Genomic DNA, 23,795 nt, shown 5'->3' with positions numbered 1-23,795 from the left:
CCAACTCCTGTAAAATTAAAGGTTCCCCCTGGGATTCAGCCGAGACCTCGGCTGGATCCACAGATTCAACCATAGATTCCATAGAACCGGTGTCCGCAACGGACGACTCATCCGGTTTAGACCTTAAGGATTTATCTTTATGCTTTTTTGCGGTAGCGGGCGTCGGAGGATCCGACGGCATGTTGTAGTTACACCGCTTACCGAAAACAAGCCTAGCACAGTCTAATCTGCGTTTAATGGTGCGCTTATTAAATCTAGTGCAAAAGCGACACCCGACTACGTCGTGTTCAGGCCCTAAGCAAGGAATACAGAGAGAATGATAGTCCCTATGAGGTATCTGTTTCCCACAAGAAATACAATTATTAACTTTTTCTGACATCCGGATTAACTGAGGCAAGAAAAGACAAAAATTTTCCCCAACGGGGTACTTAGCCCAACTTGGTCTTCGGTCTGAAACTCGAAAACTGAAAATTTCAGAATGCCGAACGGCACTTGCAAACACTGCTTCTGCTTCGGACCACGTGGCAAGAAAGACTGGGGATATGGCGTCGGTCATGCGCTTAAGTACTACTACGTACTGACGTCAGTTCCAGGCGCCCGTGACCGACGCCAGCCTAACTCTTTGGTATTCGGGCCGACCGAGGACAGCGGACTACCCCCACAGGTTATGACTGCAGCAATGTGAGACGAAGAACATCTCTAATGTCGGTAATTACTAACCAGTTGAGATGGCCCATGAGTTATTAGGTACAGGCTGAATAAGAGGCAAGATCAGGGACAGTTTATAAAATCAGGGGCAGTTGAGAAGGAAGGAAGTGCGTATATGTGTGTTTGTGTGTGTGTGTGTGTGTGTGTGTGTGTGTGTGTGTGTGTGTGTGTGTGTGTGTGTGTGTGGGGGGCGTACCTCTGTATGGTCGTGTTTAAGACTTCTGGGCAAAGTAAAAGGAATCATTCGGCAACATCAGGGTGACTTTTTAAATATTAGCCTTAAAAAGTTAACAGAGGAATAGCTCTAATATCATGATGCAGTTTCTGAATAATAATAATAAGGAAATAAGGAAAAACTTTAATGCCTGAAATTCTTGAGTGACATCAGCTATCCATGATTCAGTAGGGGCAGGGAAAAATAAAAGGCAATGTCTGTAATTTTCTGTAATTTCAGGGACACTTGATAGCATGGCAGCCACCCACCCTGTGGCAGCATGATGCATGGAGCATCAGCAGGAATCATCATAGGAAAGTGCTAATTAGCACTAGTGCTAAAGTACAGTTGTGTACACTTATCATAAATGTAGATGTTTGAGTGTATTCACTGTTGCAGTCATCAGATTTGGGTTATCCCTGCCAAGGTAGCCCTTGGCCGGCCCAAATACCAGAGGTTTAGTATTTATGCATCGGTTGCTGTCGCTTCAGGACTAACGTCAGGTCGTCAATAGTATAAAGTAAGGCAGCCGATGCCATTACATCAGTTTTTTCTTGCCCTAATCTGTCAGGATCCCCCAAGTGGGAGCCAGGTTATGATGGAAGAACTTCACCAATAGAAAGTGAATACCAATATGTCCCTTGTAAGGAAAGAGAAGAAAAGGGGGGTGGAGGGAGGGAAACCAGGACTGCAACAATGAATACACTCGAACATCTACATTTATGGTAAGTGCACACAACTGTACTATGTTCTTCGCGCTTCACTGTTGCAGTCATCACATTTGGGTTGATTCCCAAAGCTGAGGAATAAGAGTGAAGGCAGTCAAGGACACTAGGGGCTGGCTAGGATGCCCTGCAAGAATGCAGTGGCAAAGCCTGCCTTGGATTTGGAGATGATAGGCAGGTGGTAATGCTCGGTGAAAGTATGAACAGATGTCCAGGTGGGAGCATCCAGGATGTCCCTGGTGGGGACTCCTCTGAAGAAAGCTGCAGAGGTGGAGGCTGCTCTGGTCGAGTCTGTCCTGACCCCCTTAGGGGGAGGTTTTCCTTGTTGCTTGTAACAGAAATGTATCCAGTGTGCTATCCATTTTGAAATTGTTTGTTTGGAGATAGCTTTGCCCTCTGCCCCTGTAGCAAAGCTAACCAGTAATTCATCAGACTTTCTGAATGATTTAGTCCTGTCTAGATAGAATCTGAGCTGTCTGTGCACATCTAGATAATGCAGGATCCTTTCCCCCTTGTTTTGTGGGTTAGGGAAAAAGGTGGGCAAATAAATGGATTGGTTGAGAGCCACACTGGACACCACTTTGGGCAGGAAGGATGGGTTAGTACTGAGGGGAAACCCTGTCAGCATGGAAGATGATGAAGGGCTCCACAGCCATGAGTGCTTGTAGCTCAGAGACTCTTCTGGCTGAAGTGATGGCCAGAAGAAAAGCTGTCTTCCAGGAGAGAAATTTTAACTCTGCTGAAGATGCTGGTTCGAAGAGGGGCAGGGTGAGCTTTTACAACACAAAGTTAAAGTCCCAAGCTGGGGTAGGTGCTCTTCTGGGTGGCCTCAAGTTGCTAGCCCCTCTTAGGAATTGTTTGATCACAGGGTGTGAGAAAATGGGCTGAACAGTGGGCAAATGAGCAGAGATAGCAGAGGCATGCATTTTAATAGAGGAAAAAGAGAGACCACTGTGTTGCGGGTCAGCTAGGTAATCCAGGATGAGAGGTAGGGAGAGCTGTGCCATATTGGATCCCTTAGCCTGAATCCAGGTGCAGAACCATTTCCATTTGTCAGCATAAGACTTTCTAGTGCTAGGGCATCTGGCCTCACATACAACATCTAGAACCTGTTTACTGAGGTTGGCAGATTGATCAGTGGCCAGGGAATAAGAGAGGCTGCCAAATTGAGGGTCTGCAATTTGGGATGCATGAATTCTCCTTCCCCTCTGGGTTAGGAGGGTTGGGGTCTGAGTGAGATGCATGGTGGCAGTGGGGACAGGCTGCGCAGCAGTGGGTACCAGTGCTGGCAAGGCCAGTCTGGAGCAACAAGAATTGTCCTTGGTTTTTCCTCCCTTATTTTGAGCAGTACCCTGGCGATGAGAAGTAGTGGAGGAAATGCATAGACCGATAGATAGACCCTGGGGAAGGATAGGGCATCCACTTTCCAAGCCATGCAGTGATGCTCCCTGGTGCAGAACTTGCTGAGCTGATGGTTGGTGTGGGAGGCAAAGAGGTCAACTTTCGGGGTGCCCCATTTCTGAGTTATAAGGGTGAAGGTTCTTTTGTCTAGCTGCCACTTGTGTGGGTCCAGAAGATTTCTGCTTAAGTGGTCTGCCATAGAGTTTAGAGTACCTGGCAGGAATTGTGCTAACAGGTGGAGTTGCATGGCAGAGGCTGTGTGCCAAAGGGTCATGGCCAGCCTGCATAGAGAATAGGAGTGAGTCCCTCCCTGCTTGTTGATATACCACATCACAGTGGTATTGTCTGTTTTGATAAGGAGAGCCCCCGGGGAGAGAAGGGACCTGAAAGCTGTCAATACATCCTGGACAGCTAACATCTCTTTTTGGTTGATGTGCAGATTTATTTGCTGTGGGCTCCATTGGCCTTGTATGCACCTGCTGTCCAGGTGTGCACCCCAGGCATAGTCTGATGCATATGTGGTGAGGGTCTGGGTGGCGGGGGTGGTGAGAAAGGTAGTCCCTTGTTGTGGTAGCATGCTGCCCACCAAAGAAAATCTTTCCTTATGCAAGGTATCATCGGTATAAGAGTTTCCAGGTCTTGAGAGTGTTGGTACCAAAGGCTTTTTAGGTACAATTGTAGTTTCCTCATATGCAGTCTGGCATATAGAATGAGTAGAATGCAAGATGCCATGAACCCCAGAGCTTGCAGGATTTTCCTTGCAGATAATTTGGGTCTGGTGGCTAGTTGAAAGAAGTAGGCTGTCAGGTAAGTTTGCTTTTCTGGTGTAAGGAATGCCATCTGGGATGCTGTGTTCAGGCTTGCTCCCAAGAAAATAATCCTTTTTGTTGATAGTATACTCTAGGGAGGTCAGTAGGGACTTTACAAAGGCCAGGTGCTTGAGCAGCTTTTCCTGACTGTCTGCCTGAATTAGGCGGTCGTCTAAGTATGGGTAAATTTGGATATTCCTTTGTCTGCAAAAATCAATAGCAGGAGCCAGACATTTTGTGAAAACTCTGGGAGCAGTAGATAAGCCAAAGGGTAGCGCAGAGAACTGAAAGTGCAGAGATCCTGCCCTGAAACATAGATATTTCCTGCATGATTCCCTGATAGGAATGTGGTGGTAGGCCTCTTTTAGGTCTATGGAGGCTAGCCAAGCATCCATGGATAGATGTTGCTGGAGGGTAAGCATTTTGAATTTTGGTATCACCAGATAGGTGTTTAAAATGGAAAGATCGAGGATGGGGCGCCAGGTGCCCTCTTTTCTGGGTACCAGAAAAAGTCTGGAGTAGAAACCTTGGCCTATCAGTTCTGCAGGAACATGCTCTATTGCCCTCAAAGACAGCGGGGAACAGACTTGCTTTTTTGCCACTGCCCACTGGTTTGGAGGTAGATCTGGTAACCCTTTTGGAGTTGGAAGAGTGTGGAAAGAAAATTTGTATCCTCACTATGTTGATGACCCAGCAGTCATTGGTAATGGTGCCCCAGATGCTTGCGTGAAAGGAGAGTTTTCCTCCTAGGGGTAAGTGAGGGTGGGCAGTGGGAGGGGGTGGGGGAGGAGAGTCATTGTGAGTTCTTTCCATGAGGGGGTGGCTTAGAACTCCCTGATTTTGAAGTGGAGGAATTCCACTGTTTTGATCTCTGCATTCTCTGTGGCTGCTGTCTGAGGGGTCTGGGCTGAATTGACCTGGTGGGAGCAGGAAAGGACCAGTGCTTGGAGGGGCAATGCCTGCTGAACCTGGGTGGCCGGACCTGTAGGAATCCTTAACTGTCTGCATAAATTTAGCTTTTTCTTCCATCTTTTTTAAGACCTCCACTGCCTTGGTGCCAAATAAGTTGTCTTTGTTCAAGGGTGCACCCAATAATTTAGATTTAACATGGTCTGGCAAGGGCTGTTTCTTAAGCCATGCATTCCTTCTAAGGACAGAACCAGTGACTGCTGCCCTGCAAGAAGCTTCTAGGACATCAAAACCACAGTGTAAGGTGTGCTTAGTCACCTGACTCACAGAATGCATTAACTCTTGTAACTCTTTAGATTTTGCACAAGCAGGACAGGAAGACACTTTTTGTTTGAGCAGTTCCATGGTATGTTGCTGAAATTTTCGCATATGGAACTGGCAATTTAGTGCTCTGACAGCAAGAGTAGCACAGGTGTATACTTTTTTACCCATCTGTCAAGTGTTCGGGAATCCCTATCTGGGGGGGGGGTGAGATTCTTAGCAGAGGTTGCTTTAATTCCTTTTGGCCCTTGAGAAATAACCTCGGGGTCAGCAGTAGGATTTTTGAAAAGAAATTTGTGTGAGTCAGGGACTCTGTAACACCTGCCAGGTTTTCTGGGTGCAAGTGGTTGGGTGTCAGGAGTCAAACTGGATTCCAGGAAAACATCGTCCACAACATCCAGGACTGGGGGAATGGCCAGAGGTCTGTGCTGTGGAAGCTCTAAGAATTCTCTGAGTCTCTTTTTAGACTGAGGGTAGTCCTGACATTCTTGCTGGAAATGCTCTCTTAAAGTATGAAGGGTTTCCCCAAAGGAAAAGTCTGCTGTTGGATGGCTTACCGAAGCCATATTGGAATTCGAAGACTGCAAGCGAAAATATATAGCTACAATAAGGGCCCAACGATGTATAGTTCTGGCATTGAACAAAGCACAAAAGCGACAGTGAGGGACGTCGTGGTCTGGGCCTAAACAAGTGATGCAGTAAGAATGAAAGTCTCGGTGTGGTATTTGCTTTCCACAGGCGTGACAATTGTTAACATTTTCTGACATCGGTTAGTGCAAGAAAAAAGGATCCCCAATGGGGTACTTAGCTTTAGAAGACTTCAGCTTCAATTTGGAAGATGAAACTCAGGTAGCAGCTGACTGGCACTCATGCGAACTGCTTCTGCTTCGGGCTCTGTGGCAAGAAAGACTGATGTAATGGCATCGGTACCTTATTTTATACTACTGATTAACTGACGCCAGTCCTGAAGCAACAGCAACCAACACCAAAATACTAACCCTCTGGTATTCAGGCTGGCCAATGGCTACCCTGGCAGGGATAACCCAAATGTGATGACTGCAAAAGTGAAACACGAAGAGCATCACTGTGCAATTCAGAGACATGCAAATTAGTTGATAATGAGGTCATTCCTCATTGCAGCTAAACATGTCTCTGATTTGCATTTTCTATAGTTGTGGAAATTTTAGCTGCAGCAGTTAGTGCTAGTAGTGAGGTACTTTTTAGTTAGCTGCTTAATCTAATTCAGGGTAATTGGGAAGCTGAAAACTATGCTGGTGTTCAGAGGGTGCAATCTTGTTAAAATAATCCAGGACAGGGGCACTAATGAGCAATCTGAAGGATTCAGTACACCTATACCATGTCATTGTGATGTGGAACAAACCAGAGTACCAGCAAAAATTGATATGAATACAGGGAGTGCATGTAGACTCTGCATAGAAAGTACCCCAGTTGAGATCTTAACAGGAGAACCAACTTTTGTGATGTAATAATGTAACGTCTACTGCAACTCTGACATAGATAAAATAAAACAACCTAAACTGCACAACTATTTCTCTAAGAAAAAAAGGAGTTTAAAAGTTAAAATAGTGTGATACAATTTGTCCAAACACTATATAGCTGCACTTGAAGGTGGGCTGGATTTGAGTATTGTTTATTTATTTTTATTTAAATTTTACCCATGTTTTGTTGACCAGGTTAGTCCCACTAACAAAGTGGCCTATTTTCAGGGGATACCCACAGTGGTATTGTATACTGACTAGGGGAGATTTTGGCAACACAACTCTTCTTGATAAATACCATGGGATCTTTTACTTCCATCTGAACTACCACCAAAGGTATCTGGTAACTCAGCTTAACATTTCATCCAAAGGATGACACACTCAGAGTGCAGCACCTCCTAATGCTGCAATGCAGTGTCAGTAATGGAAATATAAATCAAATCACCTGGAGTGGGAACAGAACTTGCCGCCATCTTCTAGCACTACAAGCAAGCAAGTGTGCTACCTGTTGAATTACTGACATTATGATGACTTAAAACAGTCGAGAAAGAAGGAACAGTCCAGCAATCTTAATTGTTTAAATTTATTCTTTGGGTGAGGGACGTCATATTTAAAATTGGTTTATTTAACTAGTGCATAATAAAAGCTAAAGCTACAACTAATGTCTCAGTTATACATCATATAAAACCACTCACAGTCTGAGCAAAATAAAAAAAATAAAAAAAAACACTGCAGTGGTTATTACAGTGTGTCTGTTGTAGTTGTATAACCTATACTAAAATGTGGTGGTTGACTGCTGCTTAAGTAAGATAACAATATGCACTTTATGATCACATCAGCATTTAACTAACAGTGCACGTACTGTTAGGTCACTCTGAAAAACAGCCGAGCTCTTACATTTCTGACAGCGTTCTAATATTATAACTTTACATCATATGAATGAAAATAAAGCTTACAGTTTATAAATTATGTAGCATTTAAGATGTAAGAGGTGTAACTGTGCTCAATTATCGTTTTCCTTGATTTAAACATGACTGTTGCGTGATCACAAGAGTATGCAGCTATGAATTTGTCTCAACAAAATAACTGGCATGCCATCAAAATACACTGTGATCAATCAATTAATAAATGTACATCTGCAGAAACTTCATCCTTTTTTGTAGCTTGAGGGAGGCCTGGATGACCAATTTTGAGAACAAGGAATCAAAAGAAACAGCATCTAAGGATGCTTCCTTGTGAACATGTGCCAAGAAAGAAATGAAACAGAGAACATGTAACAGCTCTTTAGCTCATTACTTGCATCTTACCAGCAGGGGGAGGCCTGAGCCACTTCCTGAGCTCTGCGACTGTTCGATCAGATCCTTAAGGGACTCCCCTGGAGGGATGCATGTTTCATCCTGTTCAAGACCTATGCTGTAGCGAGGCCTGGCTTCTTGTCTCTTATACCTATAAGGAAAAAGAAAGAAAAAGAAAACAATGTAGTTGATTAGTCAAAATGAATAAACTATGTGTGCTAAACTTGCACATCAGAGTTGTTTAACTTCATAGCATGAATGCAGGTGTGGGAATATGATGACAAATCAGATTCTTGGAATTATTTTCTACTGAGGTTTTGCAGGCTTCAGTTCTAGCAGAGTCTAGCAATGTAAGTGATTTTTTTTTTTTAAAGAACTATCTTAGAAATCCAGAGCTTTGTTTACTGTATATCTTAAATATATACATATATTCTTTCTTACTTATTTTACCCTTGCTAACAAATATCTGCTAATTCATGAAGCACCAATAATCCAGGAACAAGTCAATAGGCTATGCCTATGATGGAGACATAGTATAATTCATAAATACATGCAGAGTCTCTTTAGTGGTGCAGAAAATACATTATCATGCCAGACCCAACATGCAAAGTATCTTAATATGTTTTTAAAATGGCCTGACATGCAAAGATTGAGAAATTCAAAGTTAAATCTCAAAATGAGCCTAAAAATTCACAACTCTGTGTTCCAGTTAAAAAAATAGTTCAGTGGTGTACAATATTAGACAGGCTATTATATTTTTGTTGTGTTGCTATATGAAGCTCCTACCAAAATGTGGATAATGTGCGCGCACACACACACACACACACACACACACACACACACACACACACACACACACACACAATTATACTTATATTTTTTTCATTCTGCAGAAACAGTCATCATATGAGAATAGCTCCTTAGTGGCAACAGAGATAAATTTCCCTTAACCTTTGCCACAAGAGTAACCTTTGAAAATATGCAATGACTTAGGGTTAAGGAAGGCCCCCCACATGTTTATGAGAGATGGTGACTACCAAAGGTGAGAATGGCTTTCCTGAGCCTCAGTCAAAGTCTAAAGGATAGGTTACTTTGTTTATGGTTGGTGTGGTAAATCTTTTTTTTCGTTCTCAGATGACAGCACTCCAAAGCCAACGCTCTAGCTAACCTGGGATTGAATGCTCTGTGCCAAAAGCAGGAAACCCATTTTATTTAATCAATTTGAGAAAGGGGACTCTACACATTTTCATCTAGGCATTAAAGATCATTTAGACAGTACCATGACAGACGTCCGCACCAAATTCATGAACCTATTTATAGCTTATTGAGATAAAAGTTTAAAGCAGTCCTTTTCACTGTCCTAGGCCCTAGCTTTGGATGAGAGGAACATGAGGAAACATCATTAATTACTGAATCCACTTTTGGTGCAATAGTTTAAAAAATGGCTTCCTAGGAATGTGGGGGCAATAGTTATGCTATGATCCTGGTGGCAGCATGGGCAAAACTATGACAAGGAAACTGCAAAGATGACAAGATTCAAAATCTCGAATGGCGGAGTGTGTTTATGTTTAAGGGTGTTGGGTAGGGGCTGTAGTATGTGCTAGTGTGTGTTGTTACTGTGATGTGTGTGGGCGAGAAGAATGTAGTTTGTGTGGTGGTGTTTCATGTGTATGTGTATGTAGTGTGACCTTGGAGTTAGAATATTTAATTAGCGGGGTGTGGGGGATGCAGGGGGGCTTGCATCCCTGCATATAATAATGGTAGGTGTGTGTGTTTGTTTAGTTGTGTGTGTGTGTGTGTTGTTTTGTTTTTTGACAGTGTCGGAAGATGTGTGTGTCTGTGTTTGTATGTGTTGTGTAGTGTGCACTGTGTGTTTTCAAGGTTTTGTGGTTTTGGGAGTTTGGATTTCATGGTTTTGTAGTTTTGGGTTTCAGGGTTTCATGATTTTATGGTTTCGGGTATTTGGATTTTCCACTTTATGGGCTCGGGATTCTGAAATTCGAGATTTCAGAATTTCGAGCTTATAAAGTGAATCTATATGTCTGTGTGTATGTATATATATATATATATATATATATATATATATATATATATATATATATATATATATATAGAGAGAGAGAAATATAGACACACACACACATACACAAACACACACACACGCACACGCACACACACACACACACACACACACACACACACACACACACACACACACACACACACACACACACACACACACACAGGATTCCCAACAGCAATGTTTCAGTATCACATCACTTCTGGATGGACTACAACATAGTCTGAAGGTAAAGCTGGTTTTGGTTTGACCTGAATAAAAATGGTAAAAGATACATTTATTTTTTGATTCACTGAATGATTGATTAAGTCATCTATTTATTATTTGTTTGTTTATTTATTTTATTTTTATCAGGTTAATCCCACTAAGCTCATAGCCTAATTTCATGGGAGACCACGGGTATTATTATGACTGATTAGTTGTCTAGAACAGCAGGGAAATTAACTTGCTCTTAAGAGTGGCGATCAATGGATGAATCATGTTGTGAATAGTTTTTAATTACAAAACTGCTATTCAGTGTAGGAGAAAACTGTTCATTATGATTCATTTACTCTCCAGAGGAAAAATTGAGAGAAACAGAAGAAATAGCTGAACCTGAAGGCGCCTTCCAAGACAAGTAAATGGAATATAACATGAGTAAGGAAGTAGCAGTGTTAATGTTTGATTTGTGACAAGGATGAACTGTTAAGAGCTCCTGGGATAGTTACTTTTTCCAAAAAAGAGCTTCTGACATAATCAAAGTTACAGCTTGTGATGTAGTGCACTAGACAGCATACAGTGAAGTTAAAGGCAAAATGACTGCAAGTGTGATTAGTTCACGAATGTGATAATGCTAGAAAGAGAGAGATGTAAACGTATGATGTCAGACGATGAACTACTACTGAAAGGGAGGTGTATGCAGTGACAAAGAATAGTGATCACCTCACTGTACATAAGGTCCACACCAGAGGAAATAGTAGTAAAGTAAAGTTGTAAGTCTCTGATATATAGGTGTGTCTGTGGTGGTGGTGGTGGTGGTGGGGGGGGGGGGTAAATAGTTTCTTGGCAGGCACTTTTTGTGGCTGAATATTAAAAAAAACAAAAACTCAAGTTTAGTTGTAGAAGATATTTTTCAGTCACAAACAAAGGGAAAAAATCCATTAAGTATTAAAAAACATAAAACCATAAATAAATGAATTAATCAAAAGTGTATGTATTTGTTCAAAGTTACACATTCATGATTTGCCTAGGAACTATGAATGGGACTGAGTATGTTATAACTAAAAAATATTAAAATAAATTCCAAATTCATAAAAATATTGAATTATTTTAAAAAGAATAATCACAATTTGGCTGACCTTTAACACTGGCAGGATAGAAATACAATCATTAATGTCTGCCATTGTATTGGCATTAAGTTTTAATTGCTAAAATAACTCTTGATATTCTATTGTATTTTCCCATTAACCACCCCTAGGATTGATATTGAGAAGTTATGTACCTACCATAACGTTCCATGTTAGTTGTCTTCTCTCGCCTTCTTTCTTGCTGGATGGGTTCGTAGCCGAACCTCGGCTCCGACTCGGCCTATACTAAAGCTCGAGAGCTAATTTTACTGGCTCGAGGCAACCCTGTATCCCATTATGCTAGGCAGTAACTACCCAGATCTCGTTTGGTAGCTAAGAAACAATAGCCAATTCAGTCTCCCCTCTGAGGTGGAGGAGGAGAAAGAAGAACTCCCCAAATACCACTACCTGAAGCTGTATCTACCCCAGGACCAACTGTCTGAGCTTGGAATAGTGCAAGATAAGGCCCCTTGGAAGAAGGGGAAAAACCTCTCGGTCTGTCCAGGCTAGGGGGATGGTGGGCGGGACGCAAGAAAGAAGGCGAGAGAAGACAACTAACAGAGAACATTATGGTAGGTACATAACTTCTCAATGTTAAGTTGTCAATCTCGCCTTCATTCTTGCTGGATGGGACCGCGTCCCTAGCACCTTCATCCTGGGTGGCTCATTGGAACAGACTCTTGAGAACGGTGGAACCAAAATTTGCCCTGTTTCCGGAGGCCATGTCCAATTTGTAATGTGTAACGAAGGTATGAGGAGAGGTCCATGTGGCAGCCGCACAGGTAGTGTCTATTGGTAATCTAGCTTGAAAGGCTGTAAATGTAGCCAACGCTCTGGTTGAATGGGCTCTTGGCCTAGAAGGCAATTCTTTACCTCTGAGTTGATAAATACAGGTAATCACAGAAGACAGCTACCTAGACAGGGTTACTTTAGATACCAGAAGACCCTTTTTACTTTCCGCATAAGATAAAAAGAGTTGATCAGATTTCCTGAATTGTTTAGTTCTGTCCAGATAGAAGCGGAGCTGATGATGAACATCCAGACAATGTAGTTTTTGCTCTGCCCTGTTTGAATAATTAGGAAAGAAAACTGGAAGATCAATAGATTGATTTAAATTTGTCTGAGAAGCCACCTTGGGTAAAAAAGATGGGTTAGTTCTTAGAGAAACTCTGTATTTATGGAACACTAAATAAGGAGGGCGAATGCAGAAGTTCAGATACTTCCCTAGCAGATGTAATGGCAACTAGGAATAGTGTCTTCCAGGAAAGTAACTTCAAGGAACAGGAGGCCGCAGGTTCAAAAGGAGGAAGAATCAAGGATGCTAAAACTAAGTTTAAATCCCACTGTGGTGGGGGGGGGGTCTTTGATTGGAGGCCTGAGTAAAAAGATACTTCTGAGGAATGCCTTGCAAAGCTTATGGGACATGATGCTGGAGTCCGACAAGCCTATGTGAAAACTTGAGATGGCTGCTAGCTGAACTTTTATTGTGGAGGAAGAAGATCCTGAGTGAAAGATTTTGGCTAGGAAATCCAAGACCGAGTGTATTGGAGTAGTGAAGGGATCTATGTTCCTAGCCTTTGCTCAAAAGGAAAAACGTTGCCATTTACTAGCATAGATCCTTCTGGTGGAGGACTTAAGGGAAGCTACAATAATATCCCGGACAGAATTTGAAATCATTGGAAGCCTGGCTAGGGATGGAAGTGGAGCAACCAAGCTGTGAGGTTGAGAGATTGGAGGGATTGGTGCAGCTGCTCTGTTTGATGAGACAAAAGATCTGGCATTGGATCCAGATGCCAAGGCTGCTCCAAAAGATAGCGATGCAGGAAAGGGAACCATATCTGTCGAGGCCAATAAGGGGCAATGAGGATCATCTTGGCCCTCAAGGCGGTAGCTTTCTGAATTGTTTGTGTGATTAACAGAAAGGGGGGAAAGGCGTAAAGAAGTCCCCGAGGCCAATTGTGGACTAGAGCATCTCTGGGGGGATGGCCTGGAAGGGGAAGAGAGTGAAGAAGTTGAGGCACTTGCTGTTTTGTGGTGTTGCAAAAAGATCGCAGCAAGGAAACCCACACTTCCGAAATATTTTGTCCGTCACCGATTGCTTGAGAGACCACTCGTGAGGCATGAGAATAGCTCTGCTCAGCCTGTCCGCTATGACATTGGACTTCCCGGGGATGTGCGTTGCTATCAGAAACCGCTGAGAAGAGATCGCCCATTGCCAGAGTCTGAGTGCTTCTTGACACAGGGGATAGGACTTGGTTCCACCCTGCTTGTTGATATACCATACTACGGACATATTGTCCGTCTGAATTGCAATAGTCCCCAGGGGAAGAGAGTCTTGAAGGGCTTGCAACGTCAAAAGCACTGCTCTCATCTCCAGGACGTTTATGTGCAAGTGGCATTCGAAGGGTTGCTATGTGCCATGGACTGTCCTGCCCTGAAAATGCCCCCCCCCCCAATCAGGGAGGCGTCCGTTGTGACTGTGGTGACTGGGGGAGGAGGAGTAAAAGGTCTGCCTTGATGGACTTGAGGGGAGACCATCCACCAAGATAGATGTTTTCTGCAAGATAGAGTTATTAAGATCTTGTGTGTCATAGGGAGCTGTTGGAAGGACCTCTGGGAGAAAAGCATCCATTGAAGAAGCCGCATGTAAAAGCGGGCAAGGGGAAGAAGCGTGATGGCTGCCGCAATGAGACCTAATACTTTCAGAACATACCTGGCCTGAATTTTGTTGTTCTGAAGAAGGACGTGAACATAATTTTGAATATCTAAGACCCTCTGCTCTGTTAACTTTGCTGAGAGCTGATTGGTGTCCAAGGTGGCGCCTATGAAGGTAATAGACTGACAAGGCGACAAGGCAGACTTTTCAAAATCTAGAGAGATACCTAGCTCTTTGCAAATGTGGATGGTGTAGTCTCTGGCTAGAAGAAGTTGATGCCTGGTGGTGGCAGTGAGGAGCCAGTCATCTAGATATGGAAACACCTGGAATCCTTGACGTCTCAGGTGAGCCGTAACCGCTGCCATACATTTGGTGAACACTCGGGGTCTGTAGTGAGACCAAAGGGCAGGGCTCTGAACTGGTAGTGACTGGCTCCCAGCCGGAAGCGTAGAAACCTTCTGGAGCGCCTGTGCATTTTGATGTGATAGTACACATCCTGAAGGTCCACTGAGCACATCCAATTGTCCTTGCCCAGAAGGGGTAAAATGGACTGTAGCATGACCATCCGGAACCTCGTTCTTTTTACAAACTTGTTTAGTTTGCTGAGATCCAATATTGGCCTCCAGTCCCCTGTTTTTTTTGGTACCAAAAAGAACTTTGAGTAGACTCCGGATCCTAGCTGGTCTGCTGGGACTGGCTGGATGGCTCTCTTTTTTAGCAGCTTTGATATTTCTAGTGCTGCTTGTTCCCTTAGACTGGGTGGAATGTCTGGAAGAGACCCCATTTGAATCATTGGGGTTTGGATAAAGGGGATTTTGTAACTCTCGGATATGATCGACTGCACCCATTTGTCTTGAGTGAGGGAGAGCCAGGCTTGTGGGTACAGTGATAATCTTCCCCCGACTGCGTCCGAAGGTGGACAGTCGGGAAACACCTCAGGGATGCTGGAAGGGTTTGTCAGAGAGGGTTTCTCTGCTACTCTGGTTCTGCGGACCCCCTCTGCCTCTTGGACGGCGTCTGTTGTTGGTGTCCCCCCCCCCTGCCTCTAGGGGTGAACTGACCTCTTGCATCAGGCGTGACTCCTTGTGATTTACGGAACCACATTTTTTCACCCTTTTGACCCCTAGGATATGGTCTAGATGGGGTAGAAAAACGGACTCCTATGGCAGAAAGAGTCTTGCCATCTTGTTCGCATCTGGTCAAAGTATCTTTCACTTGAGGTCCAAACAACGCTGAACCATCAAAGGGGGAGTTAGTGAAAGATGCCTTGAAGGGGTCTGCGAAGTTGCAAAGCCGCATCCAGGCGTGAAGCCTCAAAGCCACACCTGTGCCTGCGGCCCTACGCGCTCCATCGGCTGCATATGAAATAAGCCACATGGAGGAGCTGACAATGGAATTCAGGGTTCCTAGCTGTGAGTTAATTTTGTCCTGAGAACCAGCAGCTGATGGATCCTGTAGGACCTCACCCAGTTCTTTAAGAATGTCTCTTTGAAGACGGGTGAAGTGGCATAAGTAGTTCAGCGACCGCATGGCAAAGGTCGCTGATGATAACATCCGCTTGCCGTACCTATTCATTGTCCTAGAATCCTTGTTAGGCGGATGGATAGGCACTGAAGGATCAGCCAGTTCCTTCTTAGTGGCTGCCGCCACCACCATGGCATCAACTGGGACACCTTTAGATAAAAATTGCTTATCAGAAGGGGCAGTTATAAATTTAGAAGGCCTCCGTGGGGTGGGTTCCATCGAGTCAGGGGCCGTCCATGCCTTCCGTGCCACCACTTCCATAAGGGGGTCGAAGGGCAGAGACACCCAGGAGGTGGAGGGTCGAGAACCAAAAGCCTCCAGGTAAACCGACTCATCCTCGGAAGAATTAAGGGAAGACCAGTTTCCCCTCTGTTTAAGGATTTCAAGGATGTCAGAGAAGGAGACATCCTCAGAGGGGGACCTTGGGGATCCTTCCGACTCATCCAAGTCGGTATCAGATGTGACGGACTCAGGGGAGTCCACATGCTTCCTCTTACATGTCCTCTTACAAGGGGGTTCACCTGACGGATCAGGAGAAACCTCGGAAGAGGAGGATATTCCCAATGGGGAAACCTGAGGCGTTGGATCTCGATGGCCGGGGGCGAGAGGGTGGGAAGAGACATCAGCAGGCACTACAGTGGGAGGAGCTGATGAAGCTGACTGTAGAGCAGGCACTGGGGCCAGTACGCTCCTCATGACCTCGAAGGCGCCCCTGTCAGGCAGGCCAGAGAGCTCCCGCTCCGAAGAGCTAGGAACCCCAGCCGGCACCGACAGGGACGGCTCCGAAGCTGATGTTGGGGCCGAACTCACCAATGCTGATGCTCCGAGAGGGAGAACAGTGTCGGACAAGGGTCTGATGCCACTCGCCCCCTCGGAGCCAGCGAGAGAGTCCAAGCGCCCGGATCCCTCCAAGGATGGCACCATGGACGAGATCGGAGCAGAAGACGGAGCCGAAGGGGGAGGTATCAGCTCCGACGTCAAAACAGTCATGGCTCCGAGTAGCTCCGGCTCCGAACACTGGGGTACAGTCGAAGGAGGAATAGTATGTTGTATGGACGTAGCCGCTGACTGATGAGATGGGCTGTGAAGCATTTGGGCCAGTGCCTGAGACTTTAATAGTCTGCTTACCACCCTCTCAAGGTCATGATCGGAAAGCCTGGAAGACCAAGAGGAATGGCTCTGATGGCTCCGCTCCGAGAGTAACGGTGACCTCGGAGCCGAATGGATAGACTCCAGAGATAGAGATCTGGACCTCTTGTGTGTGGAGGGCATCAGGTTGATGGAGCCAATGGAGCCGTAGACACGTCGGCTCCAGCCAGAGCCGACTTTGAAGACAGAGTCTTGGAGGTATTGGCTCCGGCTGGAGCCGATGCAGGTAGCTGCGATACAGAGGTATTGGCTCCAGCCAGAGCCGATAATGTCGCAGAAGGTGAGCCACCATCCGAAGGCTTAGAGCTCGGACCCAAAGGTTTAGGTGGCTTCGAAGGCTTCCCCGGCACGGACTTAGCCGGGGAACCTTCGGGCTTTAATAAGCCCCTTAGTATCAATTTATTCCTGCGCTCCTGCAGGACTCTTGGGCTGAATGCATGGCACACTGAGCAAGAGTCCTGCAGGTGCAGGGGTCCCAGGCAATAAACACAAGAAGTGTGACCGTCTGTCAGAGACATCTTCTGACAGCACGAGTCACACTTCTTGAAGCCTGAGACCTTTGTCTCCTTCGACATATTGTGGTCGAAAAACAACAAAGATAGAAGAAAACACACACAGACACACACTTCAACAAAAAGGGATACAGGGATACTGAGGGAACAGTCACACAGCTAAGAATCCCTGTGAGCGAATTAAGAATAAAACGGAAGGGCCTAAGGCCTAACCTAGGGTGGGGAGTATGACAGGGATAAGGGATGAAAAATAGGGACTAAAAATTTAAATTAACCAAGAAACTAGCCTATTAAAGATTATATTAGTATACTAGGGGAAAAACTAAGGAGAAGATCAAGATTTTACTGAAAAATTAGTCACTAACCTGTGAGCCGGTAAAAAGAGCACCTCGCTAGCGTAAGCAGTAAATGATATCTGGGTAGTTACCACCTAGCATCATGGGATATAGGGTTGCCTCGAGCCAGTAAAATTAGCTCTCGAGCTTTAGTATAGGCCCAGTCGAAGCCGAGGTTCAGCTCCGAACCCATCCAGCAAGAATGAAGGCGAGATTGACAACTTAACATCAACCTTTTTCAAAATAACAAAGGAAAAATATTAAAACAATTACAGGTGACTGAATGCCTGTATAAGGCATTATTTGTATTTGATTTGAGAATACTGTAATACTGCGTTTCCTGAATGCCAACTCAGTCTTACCCACATAAAAATCTGGGCATTATGACCAGGTATCCTCAGTGTCCTTTGGATGGAAAGATAACTGAATTTATATTGTCTTGTAATTTGAGAATCTTATCTTCACACACACACACACACACACATACACACACATATATATATATATATATATATATATATATATATATATATATATATATTTACACTGGTTACATGAACCACATTTCCTCATTACTATATTGGTTAATTACTTTATTAAAGGTATTTTGTTTGACCAAATTTCTAATGTTGTTGCTTCTTTTGTAAACAAACTATGGCTCTTCACCTGTAATGTAGCAGATCTTATCTAATGCCCTAAAAATATTCCAATTTATTTTAAGTATGTCTTTAACCATCTGTGAACAACTATATTGAAGTATAAATGCCCTTTCAAATGGGTTTTGGACTTTGGGATGTATAAAGGAAAATATAACTTTTTTGCCTGAAAAAATGAAACATTAATGCCTAGGATATGGCGTTATGACTTGAAATGTGTGAGACTGTTGAGAGATGTTAAATATTAAAGATGAACATGGAATGTACGGTGAAGGGAGAGACATGATAGCAGAACTAAATTGCAAAGAGAAAATGTTTTAATTAATGAAATAATGGTATAATCAGATACTGGGCAGCCTGTAAGAAGTCACATCTGTACTAGAGAGATCAACATTTACATAATCAGAGACAAGAGATGTTTTTCCTTTTTTCTGTAGGAAAACTGTTCACTTCAGTTGGGTGAACAGATCAGGATAATAACAGTGTCAAAATATGGATATGTTTGGCTAGTTACCCTACTATTCACCAAGGCTGCAGCTCAATAAGCCCCATCTGAATGTGTTGCAACTCACTGACTTGTGTGTGTCATAGAAAATATTTGCTGATGCTGTTTATATTATAGCAACTTCACTTTTTGCAATTTGGCCTTTACTCAGTGGTTTTGTAACCACTGAGTTAGTAATTATTTATTTATTCATAAGGTGGTATTGGGAACAAAATCCTCCACAAAAGGGTGAAGAGAGTAATACATGTAGCTCCACACAGATTACAGAAAGAAGCAATTCTGGGCACATTGTGGGTGCTGAGGAGTACACTTGGCTAACATAAAATACTGAAACAATACTAATTTCATGAACTGCAAAGAAGTCGTGTTGATCTCCCCTAGCCGTCATTTCTGGTTGTCAGAACTGCTCAGGGCCACTGTTAGTATTTTGGGGGCCCCCAGAAATGTAAAGTTGGGGACCCCTGGATACTTCCAATCTAAGTTTCACCCCATCACCGCTACCCCTTCTAAGGAGCATTTTAGCTCATGCTGCTAGGAGTTCTTTCCACAGACTGAACTGCGGCTACATTAAGACAGGCCTGTGTACCACACTATGTTGGCCCATCTCACAGAGGGGCATTCACAGTTACTGGCATTTACTTGCAACAGTGATACATTACAACAGCTCTATGTACAGGAATGGACTTAGATTAAATGGTGCCCCATGCACTACCGGCTGTTTCACCCCCCCTTAAGCACACGCACATGCTCCAGTGCCCCCCTCTCCTCCCCCTATCTGAAGCAACCCACACCATGCATATTGCAGTTTTCTACTTTTTACTCACATTTTGTCTTACTCTTAAGCTTTTTCAAGAAGTCATGACTTTTTATATGCTCTGAAATGCATTTAAAAGTTTTTTTCTTATTACACAGCCTTTTCATTCAATGATGGCTTGAATAGAAATTATGATTAAGGAAAGAAGTTCAGTGTTCCTGTTCAACTTTAGTTTTCCGTGCATCCTTTCAACTCATCTTTCCTGACCAAAACTGCACAGTAATAACCATTTAGGAATAACTCAATTAAGCCAGGTCACCCAGAAGCCAAAGGATTATAAATGCTATAGGATGCATTTTAGGATTTTTCCCAAACATTTAATCCAGTGGTGGCTTGAACAAAAACATCAAGATTTCAAAGAAGATGTAAGTTGAGCCCAGACATAAGGTTCAAGGCTGACAAAGTAGTAGTTCACAATAAATTAATGAGACAATTGCTGTGAGGATACACAATTCCTATCTGGTAATACTGCATGCCATTGCCTTCCTCCCTAACCCCTGCTCATCACCCTGAAAAAAATATATAGCCACTGCCTGTTGATTCCTCTGCTGTTAGATTAAGATGAAAGCGGAGATTAAAATGGCCACAATCATGTTTTTCAAGTGACTGCAGTCATACATATACATAGCATGCCACCTCACTCCTTGAATATACACCCCAAAGGCAGCCACATGCATAGCAACCTGATGTGTGGCTGTGAGGAAAATGAAAAAATTATGTTTACAGTAATGTATTCTTCTCCGTTGCTCCTAGATGGTACACTGCCCCTACCTAAGCTAAAGTAACCTTCTTTGTACACCTCTGAGGTCTGTCAGAAAAGTAAAAAAAAACAATGACAACACTGTCCCCAGCTAACAACACAAGCTATGATGACCTCATGTGCACACATTTAAGGTTTGATTGTAATGAAAATTAAAGACATAAAGGCCAACACCATCCTCAGTCCCCACATAACCTGCAGCAACCTTTGATACTGACCTATGAACAGGGCTTGTTTTAGAATGGGGGTGAATGAGGGCAGAAGCCACCATAAAGTTCATATCAGAATTCATTTATACAGACCTGGGTGTGGGGACCACCAGACTCCTAGAAGCTTTAAATGTCTGAATATTCAGTGATAGGTTCATAGGTTGATAGGTAGGTACTAGGCTATCTGCCTGAAGGCATTTATAAGCCTAGCCAGAATGTGTTGGCTTTCGCCACCATCTTAGATTAGTTCCCTGTGCCTCTGTCCAGCAGAGCCACTGAAGTGATCCCGGAGTAAACTTTCTGTTTTCCATCCACTTGTCAAGGTTTCTCTTGAAGAATGTTAGCAAGGAGCTCTGCCTAATGTAAAGTGGGATCTTGTTCCAAAGCACGGGAAGTCTCTGGGACAGGAATCTATGCCTCCAGCACATCCTATTTATTTTTGTGGTGAGGTTTAGAGCCCTAGAGTATGTGGCTCGAGGGGATAAGCATTTCTTTAGGTGGAGCATGTCCATCAGTTCTGGGTTGAACATGGCCTTGTATGTCAGGCAGAGATCACCTCTGAGTAGGCAGTATGCAACCGAGTACAGCTGGAGTTTCTTCAGTCGAGCTGCATAGGGCATCTGTTTGAGGCCAGTGATCCTCTTGGTGAGGTATTTCTGTGGTCTTTCTAGCTGTTCCAGGTGACTTGTAAGATACATCCCAAATTGGGCGTTGTACTCTATGATGGGTCTGATGAGTGATGAGTAGAGGGGCACAATGACCTCTTTTGATCTGGATGCGAACCCTTTTGTGATAAGGTGGGCCACATAGAAGGATTTTCTAACCACTTTGGCAATATGATTATCAAAGGATAGATTACTATCTACTTGGGTCCCCAAATCCCTTATTACGTCTTCCATATTTAGGGGACTACCACCTATGTGGTAGTTTGTGGGTACTTTGTTTTTTCCAAAGGGGATGACTATGCACTTTTTGGCATTTAGCTTGAAGCCATGATTTTGACACCAGGTATCCGTCTCTGTGAGACCCTTCTGGAGGATGTCTGTATCAGCCAGAGAGTCAATTATGGCCCCCAGTTTGCAGTTGTCTGCGAACTTGGTCAGCCATAGTCCTCCTGTGCTTACCTGTACCTCTGAGAAGGATATACCGAACAGGAGGGGTCCCAGGACTGAGCCCTGGGGGACACCACTTGTAACCAGTTTAGAGTTGGACCTAGAGCCTGCAACTCTCACTGTGTGGTTCTATCCATGAGCCAGTTGGCAACCCATTCCATGACATAGGGGTTTATGTTCAGGCTGGTGAGCTTGTCTATAATACCAGAATGGGAAATGGTGTTGAAAGCCTTTGCGATGTCTAGATAGGCTGTGTGGACCTCCTTTCCCTCATCTAAAGCCTTGGTAACTGTCTCAAAGAAGTCCACCAGGTTTAGGAGGCATGATCTGCCCTTAACAAAGCCAAACTGAGTAGGGTCCAATGTTTGGAGTTTCCCAATGTCTCTGTTAATGAGTTCCATGATGATGCACTCCATAGCCTTGCAGACCAGGCTAGTCAGTCTTATAGGGCGATAGTTCCTGGGGTCCGTTGTGGCTCCACATTTGTGGAATGGGATAACTATTGCTGTGCACCACTCTATGGGTACGTAGCCTGTAGAGAGGCTGAGTTTGAACAGTGTGGTTAGGGGTTAGTTCATTTTGGAGTTTGTGTAAGACACAGCCTGGGGCATCATCTGGTCCCACTGAAGCTGTGTTTTTGGCTTTGGATAGGGCTGCTTTAACCTGTGTATCAGTGATTGCTGGGGCTCTACATTCTTCTGGTATGGTTATGGGCCCTTTAGGGGGTGAGAAGGGGGTGAAGTTTGCACTAAACCTGTCTGCCAGAATGTTGGCAATATCAGTTGGTTCAGTATATTTTGTGCCATTTTGCACTAACTCAGAGCAGATCTGAGAGTTTCCACTTATGTTCTGACATAGCTAAAGAACACATTGTGGTTATCTTTGGAGTCCTTGGCAATTTTTCTTTCGAAGCTAGCCTTGGATGATTTTATGAGGGATATTAATTTCTTGCTGATAATGATCAGGGATGTCTTTCCTTTTTGGGATTTTACTCTTTTCTGTACAAGTTTCCTCCTTCTATTGTATAGCTTGTTTATGGCAAGGGTCCACCAGACTGGTTTCCTTTTCTTGGAGGAGTGAGTCTTGGTTTTGCTTGGGATAGCACGATCCATGCATTCTTGCAGGTGCTCATAGAGTGCCTTTGTAAGGGATTCAGCAGCTTGGACAACATAGTCCTTTAGCATGGGGGCTGTGAACCTTTCCACCTCGGTCTTAAGTAACGTGAAGTTTGCTTTTGAAAAGTTTTTCATGGTGGTTTCCTTGATTGGGGGTGGGGGTGGGGGTGGAATGTGGATATCCAGAGTGATTAGTCTATGGTCCGATCTAACCAGCCAGGGGATGACCTCCGGTGTAGAACACCGGTCGCCCATGTTGGTGATGACCAGGTCCAATATGTTGTCACCTCTGGGTGTTGACCAGTTGATCCAAGGCATTCGAGTTTATAAATTCTAGGAAGCTTTGGGCAAGGGAGTTAGTACTTGAATAGTTCTCCCAGTTAATGTTAGGGTAATTGAAATCACCCAATATTAGGGCGTTTGGTAGCATTTCTATTCATCCCTAATTAAATAAAAGTGCTTCCTGGGACATTTATATTTTACAGAACATGCAATGCTCATGTGAATTTGTAACAATCTACAGAATGATGAATAATGTCTGAAATGAAACAGATAAAGTCTACACAAGTCTTAAGGAATGTGCTGTGCTGCTGAGATTATCAAATAGTGAAGGAAGGAAGGATTCTTCTTAAAAACAATATGGATGGGCTCCATTTGGAACTATTTGCTCTAGCACTGGATGTCTAAAGGCTTAGTTCTTCTGAAAAATAAAGTCAAGAGACAATAAATGTATCCTAAGGAATAAATGTATCCTAAGGAATAAAAGTCACAAGTGCTGCACTTACGCTAACATGCAAGGATGTAAGTTGCTATGTAAGATTAAGTACATATCGTTTTCAGAGAAGACACTGAAACTTTGATTTCCCAAATGTGTCATAAAAAGTTACACACTATGCAGGTTAAAGTTGTGGAATCAAATTATGTTCATTTTCTTTAGGTAAGAAGTAAACAGCAGTCAATAAGACAGTGGTACTAGAGGCATAAACTTTGAGCAGCAGTTAGGTCTAGTGTAATTGTTATAGTCTTCCCCTTATAAATGCAAGGTAAAGAGTTTGATTCTGACCTCAAGTTATGGGTTTTTCTTAATATAGCACGTTAGATTAGTTAACCTTGCATTTACCTATAAACTACAGATGGCAGGTTATTTACCTGTATGCAGGAT

At 43.7% G+C, this 23,795-nt stretch overlaps 1 protein-coding gene across 2 annotated transcripts in view; it reads right to left on the bottom strand.

Moving 5' to 3' along the window:
* Positions 1-23,795, bottom strand: part of BMPR1B (bone morphogenetic protein receptor type 1B) — a 781,127-nt gene that overhangs the window by 87,653 nt on the left and 669,679 nt on the right. For both annotated transcript variants that reach the window (XM_044061268.1, XM_044061269.1), the window contains exon 6: positions 7,894-8,032. In XM_044061268.1, coding sequence (XP_043917203.1) covers positions 7,894-8,032 — 139 coding nt within the window. The remainder of the gene's footprint in view (positions 1-7,893; positions 8,033-23,795) is intronic.

The sequence above is a fragment of the Protopterus annectens genome, chromosome 2.part0 (assembly GCF_019279795.1).
Source record: "Protopterus annectens isolate FY-2018-M chromosome 2.part0, PAN1.0, whole genome shotgun sequence".
In the NCBI taxonomy this organism is placed as follows: domain Eukaryota; kingdom Metazoa; phylum Chordata; order Ceratodontiformes; family Protopteridae; genus Protopterus; species Protopterus annectens.
The sequence above is the reverse complement of the archived record's forward strand: the minus strand, read 5'-3'. Positions and strand labels throughout refer to the sequence as shown.